Below are 16,916 nucleotides of genomic sequence, written 5' to 3'. Positions count from 1 at the left end.
TATTTTTGAACGGCATGTTTTAATTTTAAAAAGCTATTTAAAAAGACGCTATATTTGTCACGCTTCGATCGGTACCGGCATATACGTGTGGATTACGCCACATTACGGCGTATCGAGCGACGTATCGGCTATACATGTTACCGAAACCGGATACGAGCGCGCGTATACGCATCTTCGTCAACGAGCGAGTATGGTGTGCAATATGCGTGCACCGACGACCGCCCATAAAAGCGCGTGTAATAAAGGGAGTTAACGCACTATCGACATATGCCAGACTTGGCGCGAGAGGAACGTTACATTCAAACATTTTTTATAGATTTAAAAAAACGAAATGTATTATTGTCTCTTCTTCTAAAATCTATTTCTAACAAATTCTATTTTTAATAAAATTCTATTCCTTTTTACATATCTCGTAATAAAACGTTTGAAGAACTGGAATACGATTGCATAAAGTATGTAGAATACACACGCACACATAAACGTGTCAGAGTACACAGAGCATAGTCAAATTATAAATAGAATTCTGTTGCGAATTCTGACGCGAGAGAATTGTAGGTCGCCTAAGGTGCGCCTTAAATAACGGAACATCTCTGAGAAAAGTCTGGAGCAATGGTAAACAGAAAATTGTACGACATATACAAATGCGCCTTGCGGTTTAATCTAATTGTCGGTTTCGCTTGATAAGGAGAGAACGAAGCCACGAGAGTTTCAGCTTTTCGCAGTACTGCGGTTCGTGGCAGTTAGCATGATTACGAAAAGTCACAACGTTTCAGATTATTCCAACAAGAAATCAACAAGAATCAGGTGTCGTACCTAAAAGTGCCTTCATCAAAATCGATTTTTTTCCGGACATTTTCTACATGCTTATTCATTTCGGGACATTTCTGTATGCATTTCGTATATCACGTGAGTGAGAGATATACAGACGTGTATGTAAGGTACAAGGTGTCACGGCTTTGAGTTACATACGGAAGTATTGTTATTATTACACACTTCGACTAAACATAGGGAAGCAACCTGACACAATCTTGTTACAGACATACAAGACCCCTATTACTAGAAATATTTCTATTTTTAAGCCCTTTTTAGCCAATACACAGAAAAATAATGACGCAAACTATTGTTAAGCTCGAAATTAGATTGCTAAAGCTCGCGGCCTTAAAATTTTCCTTCTCTAAAGGCCGTGCTTCTGTGAATGATATTTTCTCTTACAATGAACACCACCGCCGATCGATCCCATCGACGGGGACACTGACTTCTTCGGTTCACGTACGCGTCTTCCGCGGGGCGAACGAGGTCACCGCGAGTGTAAGTCCGAACGGAACGCGCCGCGTTAGCGAAAATAGAGCGATCCGAAGCCGCGGTGGTATACGAAAGGTGTAACGACGAGCGGTGGTCGAGGAGAGTGCGTTGAACTTTCTACGTCGATGGAAATATGACAAAAGCCGTGACTCATGGATGAGCTGTCGGCGCACGTTCGTCCGTTCCATCCGTCCGTCCGTCCGTTTATTCGTTCGCCGTGAGTCGCCAGTGAAGTGGATAGAAGCAACTCGTATACCGCGCGATTACTTGCCACCTCTCTTCATATTCCCCGGAAAATATGCGCCGAAAGGCAAGATCGATGAGAAATGATAAGAAGCTTGTTCCTCCTCGTCGCGACGGCGAAAGTGACATATACATATAGCAGCGCGTAATAGTTTACAGAAGTCTTTACGATGCGATTTACGGCGGAATTTCCGCGATACCACAAATTGGGAAAATTATATATATATATATATATATATTTTTTTTTTTTTTTTTAAGTACATCTAGAATCTGAATCGCTTTGATTATCTTATTTACCTCCAAGAATGTTTGAAGCAATCTTATGTCGAAATAAAGAATGCCCAGGAAAATTGTAAAAGTAATTTGATGAGGTAACATTTTTCCATCGTGCTTGATTTTCAAACAACAGAGAGGTAATTCGAGATTTTTATTACTTGAAACATAATATCGAAAAATTTAATTAAAGATCCATTTCAAAAATTTTCCATTTTTTATATTAAATGTTCAATATTAAATATCTTTAAAGTTTAATTTAAAACGTTATAACATTCTCGAGAAATTAAATAATGTTTATAATTATTTAATTGCTATTCAGAAATTGTATTTCTGAAACTCTTTCTCTTTATCAGATATAGATATTTCTATAAGTTATTTATAAAAAGTTATTTGTGCCTTCTCACAACTCCACAATTCTTTTTAGTATATATTTAGACATGCGCAATCTACGCGTGTATCAGCGAGTGTATATGCAAATAATGATTCTATAATGTATGCATATGAGAATTAGAAAAAAAACCGTGCAGATTGTCGGACTATGCAATTAGGTAAGAGAAATCTAGAAGAATCTAATAAAACGCTTACGATTGCATCATATACGTAATACAAACAGAAAGTAGACAGAAACACAAGAAATTGTTAGAAACCGAAATAATTGCAATTTTTCGTAATTGTGTTTATCAGCAGCTTCCCTTCCACCTCGTCGAGAGTCGAAATCTCGATATCGCGAACGTGTCATTTACGTCGTATTATTTAATCCCGCGGACGCGTTGCATTGGAAAAAGCGGAGATTATGCACGCGGACATGCCAAGTGTTACGAGGACAAATTTCTACACTTCGCGGAGAGCGTTTCCGCGCTCGGATCGCTTCGCGAGAAATATCGGGTGGCGCGAAAGTCCATTCCGTGGAATTTCGCATTGTTAAACGGCTGACGAACATGCCTTTGTCTTTACGCGAAGATCGATTGTTTTCAGTTCGGCGGCTCTCTTCTGGGAAGAACAATTTTTACTCTTGACTAATCATCCCTAATCGTCTTTCCTTACGGGAATTGTTCGTGGAATTGTTCTACATAGAAAACAAACCTGATAACGACTCGATAAGCCTAGAAGCCTAGATAAGTCTTTCGTTTAAAAAATAATATGATTCTATTTTTGAGAACGCGTATATAGTTTCTTTTATAAACTCAAGCCGCTCCACGCGATCGTAGAAAGATTACAAATTACGACTTATGCATATCCAACGACGTTATAATTGGACGCGGAAATAATTGCATTCGCAAAATTCAAAAAGCTAAATTATGTACGTGATTTTGCATATATTAAATTCAACCGGATAAAAAGAGACTCGCTACTTGCGGTTAACTTTTTAACATAATTTAATAGCCCCCAAGATAAGCGCGCATCTTTCGTGGCCAGGCGTTTTCATCGGCGGAATTAAAGTGCCATGGCGCACTTTAAAATTGCGTTCGCCGCCGTGGAATTACGCGAGATCTAATTACGCGCTCAGCTGGACGAGGCGTTTCGTGCTCGTAGAACGAATTAAGTGTTACCGAGACCGAACGTCACGAATGGTATCGCGCCGCGTCCCGCCGCAACTCGCGCGATTACTTTTCGGAGTAAACGCGTTAAATTAGAGTTTTCCCGGCATATCCCGTATCATCGTTCCCTGCTTGCCACCATAAACCGGTGTTTCGCGCGCGACGACTCGTTTATACTCGAGAGACTCGTAAACAAGACGCCAGTCAAAATCGATCTAGTCGACCTGGAGGTATCTCAATGGAATGTCGGGCAAACAAATATTTTACAAACAAAACGAAACAAATCGATCCTCTAATTAGTTCTAAGTACAGAGCTACCACTTCGTAATTGAAATAAATTAACGTAACATTAAATTAACGATGTGTTGGCGTGTCAACTGCGTTATCTGGACGCACATGTGCATATATCGCCTCGGACAGTGCGAATTCAGAGGTCACGGGCGCTTATCTAAATTTATTCACGTTGCTTTGTTTACCGAAGTTTCTCTCTTGAAATGCGGATACGTGGTCCACTGCGACTATCACCGATAACCGAGCGCGATAAGCGATCAGATTATACGATGGTAGCACCACGGCATGCGTATAAAGATAAAAGAGACAGGTGAGGGACACATATACATTCTCCTGAATTATTAAGCGTTAATGGACCGAGCCTCGGCAGGATTTACGTTTTACTTTTTTTTTTATACCTTTGCCTATGCGATCTACGAAAACACCGAGTTGTCTTCGTTATTTCGATCACGTCGCGTGAATTGCAATTCGAATACTAGAATTAAATTCCACGCCTTTAGGGCAAATTCGTATTTCTTTTCTAAAATAATATATGTTAACGAGTGCAACAAGGAACTCCATCGTTGGATGCATTTGTGATGAATCCAAAAATTGGACTCATAAGAATGAGAGTACAGTATAGTACGGTATTCTCGTATTCGCGGTGTTACTTTTTTCAAATGTAATTTCAGCTGATACGACACGTACCGTAGAAGTGTCGTATCGCGTTACAAGCTAATCTATCGATTTCTGCAAAATACTCCGCCTGCGTATGCATTATGGATAGCGCGGTCGCTTGTTGCATCGCATAACATATACTTGCGGGACAGAGAGTTTGCCATTCACGCATTATGAAGTATTTCTGTTATTGATTCTTTAACTGACAAGACAATGCCTTGCATTTCGGGAGCAGTGCATAATGTCGCATAATTGCACGAAGCTTTTTTTAAACTTTTTGAAGATAATTTTCGATAAAAATATGAGGGAAGAATTTTATTTAAAAAAGTTCTATAGTTTTAATTTAATGTTAAAATTGTGTTGTTATGATATGATGTTATCGATAATATATATCACATCTGCTGCAAGAGCTAAATAACCGTCAATTGTTAAGCAATCTGAAACGGCTGCTATATAAACGAGCGAGGATGCAATAATAGACGTATGCGCCTTTCAACGCACACGATTGACACTTTTCTCAACTACATTCGCGAAACATATTTTTCTGCCTTTCCGACTTCGTATACTTATAAAGCGACTTCTCATTCGTGACAAGTTGCCTTTGTGTCTCTATATCAGTTACCATCTGCAAAAGAAAAAAATGACTTGCGTGCACGAGACAAACGTTATTATAAGCGAAAAAGAAGGCGGGAATTTATGGAAATTATTGCCTTGATGTTCCGGGTGTTGAGTAATCGCTCGATAAGAATGAAGTATGTGTCAATAATGTAAATACGTCTTCGCACGTTCGGATGTCCTTTCAAGGATCTCGCCGAAAAATGTTTACGAAATCGGAATTCTGAATTAGTTTCTCAGGAATTTACATTAATTTGTGTGTCTAATTATAACCCTTGCAATTTAATTTAAGGAATTCCGCGACTAAAGATAAAGAAAGGTAATTCTATAATATACAGGGTGTTTTTTTTTTAAGTGTTATATATTTTGACAGCAAGTAGTAGGTATTCATCAAAACAAGAAAGGTAATTTCAAAGAAAAAGAAAGGTAATTTTATAATATACAGGGTGTTTTTTTTTTAAGTGTTATATATTTTAACAACAGGTAGTATAGGTATTCATCAAAACAAGAAGAAACTGTCTAGTAAACATGGGTCGTAAGTCAAATGCCTATTAAGATATAGGCCAGTCTTTATCTTATATACATATATATCGTACTATAGGAGGTGCTCTCGACGCGACAATACCTAACCCTGCAGCATTTAACGGGAAATGGATTGGTGGTCGAATAGTTTGACCTGCCCGATCCCCTGACCTTTAATCCCTTAGATTTTCGGCTAAGCCGACACTTTTAAAGACCTTGTTGTTTTCAACACTCATCGATGACGTACAAACAGGAATATGCGTGTCAGCAAAACCGAAAGCAACCAGGTGTATTAGTATGAGTGATTCTCTGAGACGTACGGTCTGAAGTATGTGTGACAATGAATGAGAACTACGTAGAGCACCTCCTATATAGTATGCGATAAAGAAACTTCATATCTTAACAGATATTTAATTTAGGACCTATGTTTACTGATGGACATTTTTTCTTCTGTTTTTGACGAATACTATCTGCTCTCAAAATATGTAACACTTTAGTTTAAACACCCTGTATATATTATATCCATCACGCAAGCCTGACAACGCAAATATTCCATTGCCTTTAATATTACTGACGATTTTTCTGACGTAATGTAATTCGAGAATTGCTCGTAACAGAATCGCCAATTTGCGAAAGCGTTTAAACGCGAACTCGCGATGTCAACAACTGACAACAGCTTGACATTCCGTGACGTTCTGATGACACCACTGACACCGACGATTCCGACGACGTCGACAATAGCCGATGCCTCGACCGCTTCCGACGGCAAGTCAATCGCGAATGTCGCAAGACTCGCAATTCCCGCAATTCGAAGGCACACGCGGCGAATAAAGGGGCACAACACCGAGCGACGGTGCCCCCCTCCCCCTCGAGCAAGTAGCAGACGATTTCGCAATCGCGAGATCGAGGTGCATCAACGGTATGCGGAGAGTGATCCAGAGATAACCCTACGAGTTATCACTCACGAATTCGCCGTATTGTTATCCCCAGCGACGAAAGGGTTACAAAACTGTCGCGTGCGAAAATTCCTTTTCTCTTCTCGCTCCTTGTAGCGTCGGAGCGAATCTACGATAGCTGGCAGCGATCTTAACGAGAGGGAACGATAAAAAGATGTATCGTATAGCGCAGTCCCTTTTTAATAAGCGGACCGAACAACGTGTTCCAGCGACAAAGTAATTACGGCGTCGCGTGACGCTCGTAATTTCAGTGGAAAAACAGCCTATTAAATCGAAGGGCTCGCGGCAACCAACAGCGTGATAAGCGACACGATATAGTTATGCGCAGCGGTGGGAGGGAAGGCTCATAAACACAATGCTCGCTCATAATACGATATCTATAAGGTGTACGGTAATCTTGGAAACTCGACGGGGGCCTCTCGCGTTTCTTCCTTCATTTATCTCGCGTTACGCTGATCGGAGTCTGCCAATTATTCCGCGGATACTCGCGACCTGCCATCGATTCTCGTATATACTACGAGCGTTAACGTGTACGATCGCTCGCTCGGCGTCTTTGGCCGTGAGCGAGCGAGAGAGCGCGACCTTATTCCGGAGACAAGCGTTCCCGATCCCGTTGCATCAGCGGATGCACATGAGGCAGCCATGAATGAGGACGAAGGGGTCGCCGGGATCACGCAGGGAGCGGCGTTAAAAAAGGTCTAAGACCCAGACAACCGACCGGATTTTTTCTCTTCCTTTCTCTCGTCGCCCTCTCTCTCTCTCTCTCTCTCTCTATCTCTCTCACACACACACACACACTCTTCCTTTCTTCTTTTCTCGCCCTTTACCTGCCTTTACCTCCCTAACCATCTGCGAGAAGTCTTTTATCTGACCTCCCGCTTTGTTTCCTTTTCGGAGAGTAAAACGAAGATGTTTTGAAAATAAAAAGAAAAACGAAATGGTTTAGATATCGGCTGTTCTGTCGCTTATTCGCTCGCTCCATAGCGCGCCGTCGCCGTACGTTTCTCTTCCTCTCCTGCGAGCGCCGCCGCTCACGTCGTATCTCGCGCTCGCGCCTTCCCCGCCCGATCCGAAAAAGAATCCTCCGCGATACGCAACAGGTTATCGAAAGGCGCCCGTGTGCGCACTAGCCGCGGCGCATATGTAAGAAAATATGTAAATGACATTTGTATACACGCCCGCGCGCGCATATGTAGGTATACACACTTAACACACTCCAACACACAGACATAGGCCACGCACGACACTCACCGTGCTCGGCGACCGCCAAGGATCCGGCCAGGAGAGCGCACAGGACGACGAGCAGCAGCGGGATCCGCGTCGGCCTTCCACGTTCGTTCGCACCGTCAAAGTAGCACCACCGTTTCTCCTCACGCGCCATAATTGCGTCAACGTCGGCACGACGAGGGGTTTCTACTCCGTCTTGTATTTCCGCTTCGCGTGGAAGGGCTTCGCGCGAAAGCTAAAACCCAAACGCGGGCGTCGCGAGTCCCCCCTCGATATAGCGCGCTCGCCGACGAGGCGAGTCTTACGAAGCGGAGCGCGACGGAAAAGCGGCGAGCGAGTAAGCGCGCGCGCGCGCGCACGCTTGCGGCAGCGGCGGCGGCGGCGGAAGAACGTGGAAGAACGGAGCGAGGGACGCACAAAGGCGCGGGTGGCGAAGGGAGAACCGGATGGAGACCAAAGACAGAGGGAATCGAAGGGTGACTCGCGAGAAAGAAAGGGAGCGAGAAGACGGGGGGAGAAGAAAATAAAAGGGCGAAGGGAGAGACGGGGAGGGGGGAAAAGGGAGGCCGAGTGCGCCGCCGCGTGAACGAGCGAGCGGGTTCTTTTCTCGCGGAAAGCGGATGCTCCGGAAACGGTTTCGGTGCTCCGGAAAAAGCGCGTCTCCTTCGACCGTTCCGCGTAGCGTAGCTCCGCTTTTGCTCGCGCGGGGAAACTGTTGCGCGTCGCTCAAGAGAGAAAGATAGAGAAAGAGAGAACGGGAGGAAAAAGCCGAGAGAGCGGATTCCGCTAGCGAGTCGCGCGGCACACTGACGCGAGGACGGAGCGGAGACGATCGAGCGAGTCTACTGGGCTCGCGAGAGGGCTAGTCCTGAAGCGCGCGGCTCGCTCTTCAAACCGGTACCGTCGGACGACGGCGGACCACGACGGCGGCGACGGCGACAGCACTCGCTTGCGACGCGAACGGCATGCTCGCTCTCACTACTTCACTATAGTCGCTCGCCGCGCTCGCCAGTCTCTCTCTCGCGACTCTCGCCCACTCCGAAGCGGCCTCGAGAGTATCTGGATTATCTAGATGGTCTCATCTAGATGAAGCGCGCTTCGCACGCCAGATATCGCTCGCGCGAAATCCGCGCGAGGTGTCCCGACTCGCACCGTTGAACCAATGATCTTTGTACAGATAGTACGGAATAGTACGTCCTTCAGGAATTGAAAAAGTGAAAAAATTAAAAATAATTGAAGACTAATTAGTAAAATGGACGAAGACATAAAAATGAAGAAGCGATATATCAATAATGGGTTAATTGCTAATGAGATAAGATGATTTTCTTCTCTCGAGCTTGGAGTATATTTATAAACGCGTGTAGGTCACTTGGATCCAGTTACTGTTAAATAAAAAATGACATTTCCTTAACGCTACCTTCTTCTTGTCGACAAGGAAGACAACTATTGTATCGAAGTAAGATAACACTATAGCTTCGTCACAAGAAGAGGATGTTTTGCTGCAATCGGTTCTTTAATTTCGTGTATTTTATCAAATTGTTATTATTTGATGACGTAAGCAACGCGCAGGCTATCGATTGAGACTTTCGATTGCGCGTTCGTCTGCGAATCGGTGTTCATAGAACGGAGAACTCGCGGAAGCGACTTCGAACGAAGGGAAGATCTCTTCGCGGGGCGAATCGGGGGGTGACACCGGAGATATCTTCGTGAAATCGCTCCGAGGATCCTCCAGATGCGAAGTGTCGATCAATTGATGCTGCCCGAGAATCACCTGGAAAATATTATTTCATTCAATTTTGCTCTGAAAAAATATCACGCGAATAGAATAGCGCCCTAATGTAAGCGAGTAAAATTGATAAAATATTTGTGCATTTATCGTAAAATTACAGACTTACAGAATTGTACAATTAAAACGGGAAAGAGCCTTTTCAACTTTCAAATAAAAATATAACGGAACTAAATTAGACTCTAATATTATTATATAAAATTAAAACAAAAATTCAAGGTAAAATATATCTTATTATTTTAGTGTATCGATATCAGTGTACCGATGGTATTGGTATTACACGTCAACACGTTGTTCTTATTAGAAATTTCGGTTTAATTTATGCTTCCCAGGTAGCAGAGTGACGTATTAATTCTGTCTTAATGACGTTTTTAACGGGTTTTTATCTTTTTCTCTTTATAGTGCTAGAAAAGGATAAAAAGTAAATCGAGAAAGTTAATCCGCACTGATAGAACTGGACATAAATCATCTATTTTACCGTGACGTTCGTCTTATCTGAAAACGTTCGATGACACCGCTCGGCGTCGGCGTCGCGCGGGAACGAGAGGGCCGCGCGCACTTGTCGCCTCTGCCGATCTTTCTTCCGCAGCATGTACGATCTGTCGGTCGTGCGACGGATGCGGTCCACCTCGTCCAGCGCCTCCAGGGTCGGCGCCAGCCTGGCGTCGCGTATCCTCGCGAGCTCGTCCCTCTCCGAGATCTCATCCGCGCGTCTAACCGTTGCGGTCAGCTTCTTCTGGCGGCCCTCGATTAGGAAGCCCCACGAACGGTGCCACTGCACCATGTGGGCGATCAGGTGTGCGTCCACGCTCAGCGGGGTGACGCCGGTCTGCTCCAGGTGTCTGCTCAGCTCCGTCCACATCTGGCCGAGTTTCAGTCGTAGATACATGTCGATGCAGCACAGCGTTATCTGAAAAAAAGGTTCAGAGATAACTGATTGTTTTAATATTATATAAAAAAAATTTAATATTACACACTATGTTCAAACATTCGACATTATAGAAATTCGTATGCTATTTTATATTTCTATTAGTTTTTTTATATCATTACTGGTTTAGAAATAAGAAGTCTTACGTGATCTTTTGTTGGTAGTTTTTCGAGTAGAATCTTGTAATGCTCTCTGGCGGTTTTGTATTTGTCGCCGTCTCTCTCGATGATTTTCAAAATACTGAAGATTTTCGATCGCGCCGAACCGATCATGTCGATTATAGTGGGACTAACGTCTTCCGTAAGCTGCGAACGATAGGTGTCTGTCCACTGCTTAGTGCTCATCTGAGGAAATTCAGGATCTGAAATTGCAAACAAAAAGTTAATCGCGACTGCGAAATTACAAAAAAATTTTGTTTAACTTTTCTCTGTTTAGATTTCTCCTTAATTTATACATAAGTAATCGAGAAAATCTCTGGACATATTTTTTTGCGTCTAGAATCTTTCAATAATTTTCATAAAATATTACAAAATTCAATAAATACTAAATTTGTGAGGAAAAATCTCCGTACGGAGCTCGACATTCTGATTCGCGAGATGTGCACCTGCTATGGAATCGTCGGCGCGTCTCTTGATACCGATCCTGTCTTCCTCTTCTCGCCAGACAGTCGCGAGCAAGGATATCAAACCTGTCTTCTTATCGGCGCCTCTCCAGGTGCAGAGACACGGCCCGCAAAAGGTCCTGTCGCACATATCGGTCAGCGCACCGAGATACAAACATTTCACGGGATAGCTCACGATCTCGACAATATCCAGCATGGAGTACAGTCCGCCGTTTCTCAAGAAAATCTGGAGACTCCCAGAACATGGCACCACGCATTTCCAAATGTAAGCGCCTATCGCTAACAAAAGTCTGTCCCCAAATAATAAGAAATCAATAATGTTTCTACTTCTATTTTTCATTCCAATATGTAAAGTTTTTACATTTTAATATCCTCAATATTTATAATTGTTGGTGAGTATTTTATATAACTTGTTAATTAGTTTAACAAGTTAGTTAATTGATATAAAAAATTACTATAACGTAGAAGCAATATTTATGTAAAATTGTAAATCATATTTGCCAGGGCGAACGTTACCGCTGATCCACTTGGAAGTCCTCGTCTTTTTTGTACAAGCACTTTGCGAAGATCTCTAAGACGAGCTCAATGCTTCGTTCTTCGCACAGCTGCTGAACAGACGTTTGTTTTTTCACGAGACCTTCTAGGGCGATCAGCAGCAACGTTAAGATTCGTTGCCTCCTCATCGTGAGCTTATTTAGGTACACTATATTGCTGGTTAATTCTGAAAAATTCAAAGAAAACATATTTTATTAGAAATTCAAGATATATTTAAAAAATTGTAACACTTTTTATATTTGGCATATCAGTATGAAATATATTTTGTGATATCTCTTACCAATTAATAACGGGATCATTCCATGTTTTTGGAAATCCTTCAGAAGAAGAGCGTCGGCCTGCAGAATTATCGAGCAGACGGTTCTCGTAAAAATCATCGCGAGATGCTCGTCGAATTCCACGTTCAAAATTTGCTCGTGCATCGCCAGTAATCTGTGAATATTAAAATCTATTTTATTTGATTTCTCTACTAAAATCCGATTAATTTTTCATCTCTCTTTTTTTACGTAAAAGTGCCTCTGCGCTTCACAAATTCCGTCTCTAATCGTGGCGCTAACAGTGATAAAATATGCATCGCGTGCTCCAACAGAATCAGTGACGCAGAAGAAGATCCTTTATCCTTTTTATTGCTCATGCAGGATTTAATGATCCGGAGAATAATCGGCATAATCATCGCTTTTTTCATTATCTAAAAAATTAAAAACCTTTCCGTTAATATATTTTTAAAATTTTTAAATGAGTTGCGTTTTTTGCTAAAATAGGTTTTGAAATTAAATATTTAAACCCAGAAAAGTTATATTAAAAAAAATACTAAGTTTAAAAAATTGTTTATACTCGTTTTTTAATTTCTCTTTCATTATAATATTATTCAAAATTTATGAGATAAAATTGATGAGAATAATTTACAAAGACGTAAACGTCGATATCGGCGAGATGAGCGATGATCATCAGCAGGGTTTTTTTGAAGAAGAGATCCTCTTCATTGTCGGAGAACTTCACACTTTCTGTCCATATTTTGGTACTGCCGGATTCAATTGCGGGTAAAAGATTGACGACATCCTCCGCGATGCCGCTGCTGACAAGATCCCACGAGGATAGAGTCACGATTCCAGCGAGGATCAATGCGGCAATGTCGTTTCTGATCCTTAAATTGACGGCGCAATATTGACCGCGAAGTATCTGCCGCTTGAAGGAATATCTTAAGCCCCTGTACTGCGTCAGAAATCGTATATTTTATGTTTAATGACTCGTTCTTATTAAAGAAAAACTACCTAACAAATTCATAAATAACACCCAGAAAATAAAAAAAAATATCTAAGTTAAAAAAAAGTACATATATACAACGAAAATAAATAAAGTTTATTCTGTGGTTATTTTTCTCTCACTTTATTTTTATATTTTTAATTGCCACTACCACATGGCGCATTGCTTGAGCGATGGAAGGTCCTTCAGGTGTTCCGGTAGTGTATTCGGAGATAACACCGATCTCATGAGGCTCCACAAGAGTTTCATTATCAAGAGCATGACGTCCCACGAATATTTCTCTCCCTCGAGGGGTATGTCCGGCGGTCTGGTGCAGCGCGGCTGCGTCGCGTAAGGAAGATCCATCCTGGTGAATAGCGTGTTCAGTATACCGGCCTGCAGCATTCTGTAACCTTTATTCGGGGATGTACGAAAGCTGTAACCCATGCATGTAAAGTGAGAAATGCCTGAGGCATTTTCCCCCGCGGCTAAACCGCCCTCGCTTTAACGTTCAGGCATCCATGCGCGCGCGTTATCCGTCGGAATAATATTTGAATAAATTATGCGCTTGAAAAGCATTCAGTATGGTCTGCTAGACTGCATTAGAAAATTCTTTTCAATAATAAATTCAAATTATATAACTTTAAAGAGATTTTTGAAAAATATTCTGCTCTGCTCGAAACGTTTAGGAGAATATTATTTAAACTGAATTGAAATGATAGGGTAATGTTTTTTATAATAATTTCAGCAATATATAAAATATTTCGGTACTCTCGATTCGCGTATACTCACAACATTGATTCGAGATCGAGGCGAGCATGTAGGCCAGTTCCAACATCTTCGTGTACATCTTCAGCATAGCAGCTTTGAGTAATTCGACGATGATAATCGGCAATTTAGAATTCTCCATAGCTCGACGACGAAAATCCAGTTTCACTGCCGCGACGTTCTTTGGTTTCGTTTTGATTAATAAACAATCAAGAGCCGCGTGAATCCGCTGAACATCTTCCTCGTCGGGTAAAATTGTCAGAAGATAACCCAGCAACGTGAAATAATGTTCCATTACGGCGGAGCTAACGAGACTCTCGGAAGTGTGTTTCAGCAAAGGCGGCTGACTGCATAACTGCAACATCCTGTCCAGATGCGCCCGATAGTCGTTGGCTTCCCTGGTCTTCCAGGCTAGAAATTCTAGCACCTTCATTACAGCCGGCAGGTGTTTGACTGGCTGAAAGACGTCTTTGAGGAAACATACTGAGAAAATGATTAGGAAACATCGAATAAATTGGAGCACCTTGTGCGAGTGAGAGCAAAGTGAGTATTAATATAGTAAAAGTATAAAAATTTAATTTATAATAAGTCATTTTACATACCAATTTTTAAATAATGCTTTTGTTAAAAACGATATTATTTAAGGCCTCAAAAGTATTTTATTAATTGGATAATTGTCAATACTCGCATTTATCGTTTATTTATCTACAATTATTCTCGAAAATAAATGTAGATCTCCTAAATTATATTTAAAAAAGATATAACGTATTTTTATTTTTTTCAAAAGTCAGCGAGCCCCAATAGATCTTAATCAAAGAGATTTTTATTTCTAACTTGTGCGAAGGATACGTAACCGTCGTCGCCGATCTCACGCAGATAATCAGACAAAAGTCGTGATATTCGTGCGACATTATCGCTGGTGACGGGATCCGACACGAGTTTTCGCAGCTTCTCCACGGTATAATCCGCATCTGTTCGGCGATATTTTTCCGCGTCGTTCAAATGTGATACGGGAAAGTCGTGGATCACGTATTTCGGACAGGCGGACTCCTCGGCGGTGAAACGACGATCCTGTCGTTTCCGCTCCATTTTTGTGTTAAATTATTCACGAAAGACAGTTATATAAATTACATATACATCGTACTCGACGATCTTGCTCGAACATTAATCGTCGATAATAAATTAACTTCGCGTCGCGAATCGACTGTATCTTGTTCCGCGCGATACACCGTGACCGATTCCGGTTCTTCCACATGATACGTTATCGGTAAATTAAGACGGCTCGAGTCTCGACGAGATGAGAAACGCTTCAAAAGGAAAGATCCGCGCGCCGAACCGGTAACACGTGTTCGGTGATTAATTAGAAACCGACGTTCGCATTAAAAGTCCAATTGCATAATGTAATATGATAGCGCAGTTATATCGATCAGATTTATTGGAATGTAAAAGGACATTAATTTTCACGGGTGAATGACAATAACGAAAATATATATATTCTCCGTATCTCTTTAATTATTATTTTATTTTAATCTTTGTCACAATATAAGCTGTCAATTACAGAAAGATATGTTAATTTATTATTTAAAAATGTGTTAATGTAGAGGTAATACAACGATATGCAATATTCTTGAAAAATGAAAACTTTGGCTTACGGAATCACGCGTGAGATACGTGTATTATATAAATCTCGTTTGCACAAAGAAAGCAGCGTAGGTAAAGATAATAGCAGATCATGGTCCACGAACTGGCGCTCCCTGGGCGCTGACACGCCAACTCACGAGCGGCTGATACGGACCTTTCCTTTCTCCTTCAAATTATGCGATTCAAAAAAATTCTTTTATGATGGTGCACTCCAACGTCGCGTCGTTCTAATCTAGATGCGAAAGATGCTCTTGCAAATCGACACTTGTTCTTAATTAGCATCTCTAGAAATAAAGTCGCGAAATTATCCCCATGTCTCGCGAGAAAACTTAACATGTGTTTAAAAAGCTTAACCGTAATCGGCAGGTGTCTTCACACACACACACACACACATATCCACGTACAAGTAATAGAACTCACTTGTACAGGATGTCGAAAGAATTACAGACACAAATTTTATTCTTAGATTTCTTTAACCAAGTTGAAATAAAATTAAATATCGCTTCATTAAATATTATTAAATATCGTTTTCCTTTATAGTTGTCTAATTTGCAGTTTTAGTAAATATTTTAGTAATTGAATTAAAAAATGTCGATATAAATAAAAATTGAATAAAACTGTAAAAATTGAATCTATGAAAATAAAAATTGAATAAAACTGTAAAAATTTTGATCGAATAAAATCTGTTTTGTACATGTGAAATTAGATGAGTAAGAATTTTTATTATTGTTGCGCAATCACAGGAGATTATTTTGTGAAAAAGACGGTCAGCCATAAAGATGACCATCTTTATGGCTTATAATTTAAAAAGGAAATTTCTTCGGACCGATTCTCCTAACAACCTTCTTAAAGTTTATACTTGCAATTTCCTGACACCTTGTATAATAAGATTCCTATCAGAGAGAAAGAGAGAATTCTATATTAACGCCGACAGCGATGCACGCGCGTTTGCTTTTCCGGGAAGCGGGAAAATTTCATTCACTACACGGGAAAACTCGGCTTTGTTCTCCGACTCCGTTTCATTTCGCGTCGCGGCATGTCACTGATCGCCGCGAGACTTTGGTCAGATCCGCCGAGTAGGCGATCGGTTCTACGACGGTTACAGTCGCAATCGCATACAGACACGCAATCGTACACAATATACACGCAGGCACGCACGGACGCACTCACACGCGAGCGAGTGAACGTGCGCGCAGGGCCGACGCCAAGCTGGAGTACAAACGACCGTAGATTTTCCATGCGATATAAATGTATATTCTAAATCTGAACAATATTATGGATAACGAAATTACTAGTCTCGTTAAATCGCTATAATCCAATTTCTTTTTCGTGTCTAAATAAAATTATATAATGCGAAACTAACAAACATTTTGACGAGTAAGACTAACGATAAAAAAACGAACAATTAAAAACAACAAAGAACAACAATGAAACTAACAATTAATTTACAATTTTTTAACTTTTTATTATAAATACAGGGTTTGTACAGCCTGAAATAAGATGCTATGCTAAGTTGTGGTGGAAAAAATGAAATAAGACTTATACAAAATACAGATGTATGAGTGCGTGATTTCAAAGTTACATGGCATTATAGACATAGAGGATTAAATTAGAGGAATAATAAGAACTAATTAATTAAAAAGGCGCAACTGTCATGATTACTCAATAGATAATAATTACATGTTTGCTAATTGGACTGGAATTAAAAATAGGACAATATTTGTATTTTATATTTAAGATCGTTTCA

The 16,916-nt window shown here is 41.1% G+C and overlaps 2 protein-coding genes across 2 annotated transcripts in view; both read right to left on the bottom strand.

Moving 5' to 3' along the window:
- Positions 1-8,589, bottom strand: part of L(1)g0289 (lethal (1) G0289) — a 32,839-nt gene extending 24,250 nt beyond the window's left edge. The window contains exon 1 of the mRNA XM_071782748.1: positions 7,652-8,589. Within this exon, the coding sequence (XP_071638849.1) occupies positions 7,652-7,781 (130 nt within the window). The 5' untranslated portion in view covers positions 7,782-8,589. The remainder of the gene's footprint in view (positions 1-7,651) is intronic.
- Positions 8,590-8,717: 128 nt separating this feature from the next.
- On the bottom strand, positions 8,718-16,208 carry LOC139815679 (cilia- and flagella-associated protein 69-like). Its single transcript, XM_071782750.1, has 11 exons — positions 14,378-16,208; positions 13,553-13,985; positions 12,933-13,173; positions 12,425-12,725; positions 12,025-12,206; positions 11,799-11,950; positions 11,480-11,684; positions 10,946-11,253; positions 10,488-10,702; positions 9,892-10,323; positions 8,718-9,398 (listed from the first exon to the last, which is right to left on the bottom strand). The coding sequence occupies exons 1-11, from the start codon at positions 14,615-14,617 to the stop codon at positions 9,198-9,200; spliced, it is 2,910 nt and encodes a 969-aa protein (XP_071638851.1). The 5' UTR covers positions 14,618-16,208; the 3' UTR covers positions 8,718-9,197.
- Between the last annotated feature and the right edge of the window lie 708 nt (positions 16,209-16,916).

This window comes from Temnothorax longispinosus, chromosome 7 (genome assembly GCF_030848805.1).
Source record: "Temnothorax longispinosus isolate EJ_2023e chromosome 7, Tlon_JGU_v1, whole genome shotgun sequence".
NCBI classification, from domain to species: domain Eukaryota; kingdom Metazoa; phylum Arthropoda; class Insecta; order Hymenoptera; family Formicidae; genus Temnothorax; species Temnothorax longispinosus.
This window is presented reverse-complemented; position numbering and strand designations above follow the sequence as displayed.

Bases quoted from the DNA above. Each gene is read 5' to 3' on its own strand.
- LOC139815679 (XM_071782750.1), bottom strand. From the start codon at position 14,617: ATGGAGCGGAAACGACAGGATCGTCGTTTCACCGCCGAGGAGTCCGCC. The intron at 13,986-14,377 runs GTATCCTTCGCA...GACGTCTTTCAG, and splicing joins AGATCGGCGACGACGGTTAC to CCAGTCAAACACCTGCCGGC. The intron at 12,207-12,424 runs GTAAATTATTCT...TTAATTTTTTAG, and splicing joins ATATCGACGTTTACGTCTTT to ATAATGAAAAAAGCGATGAT.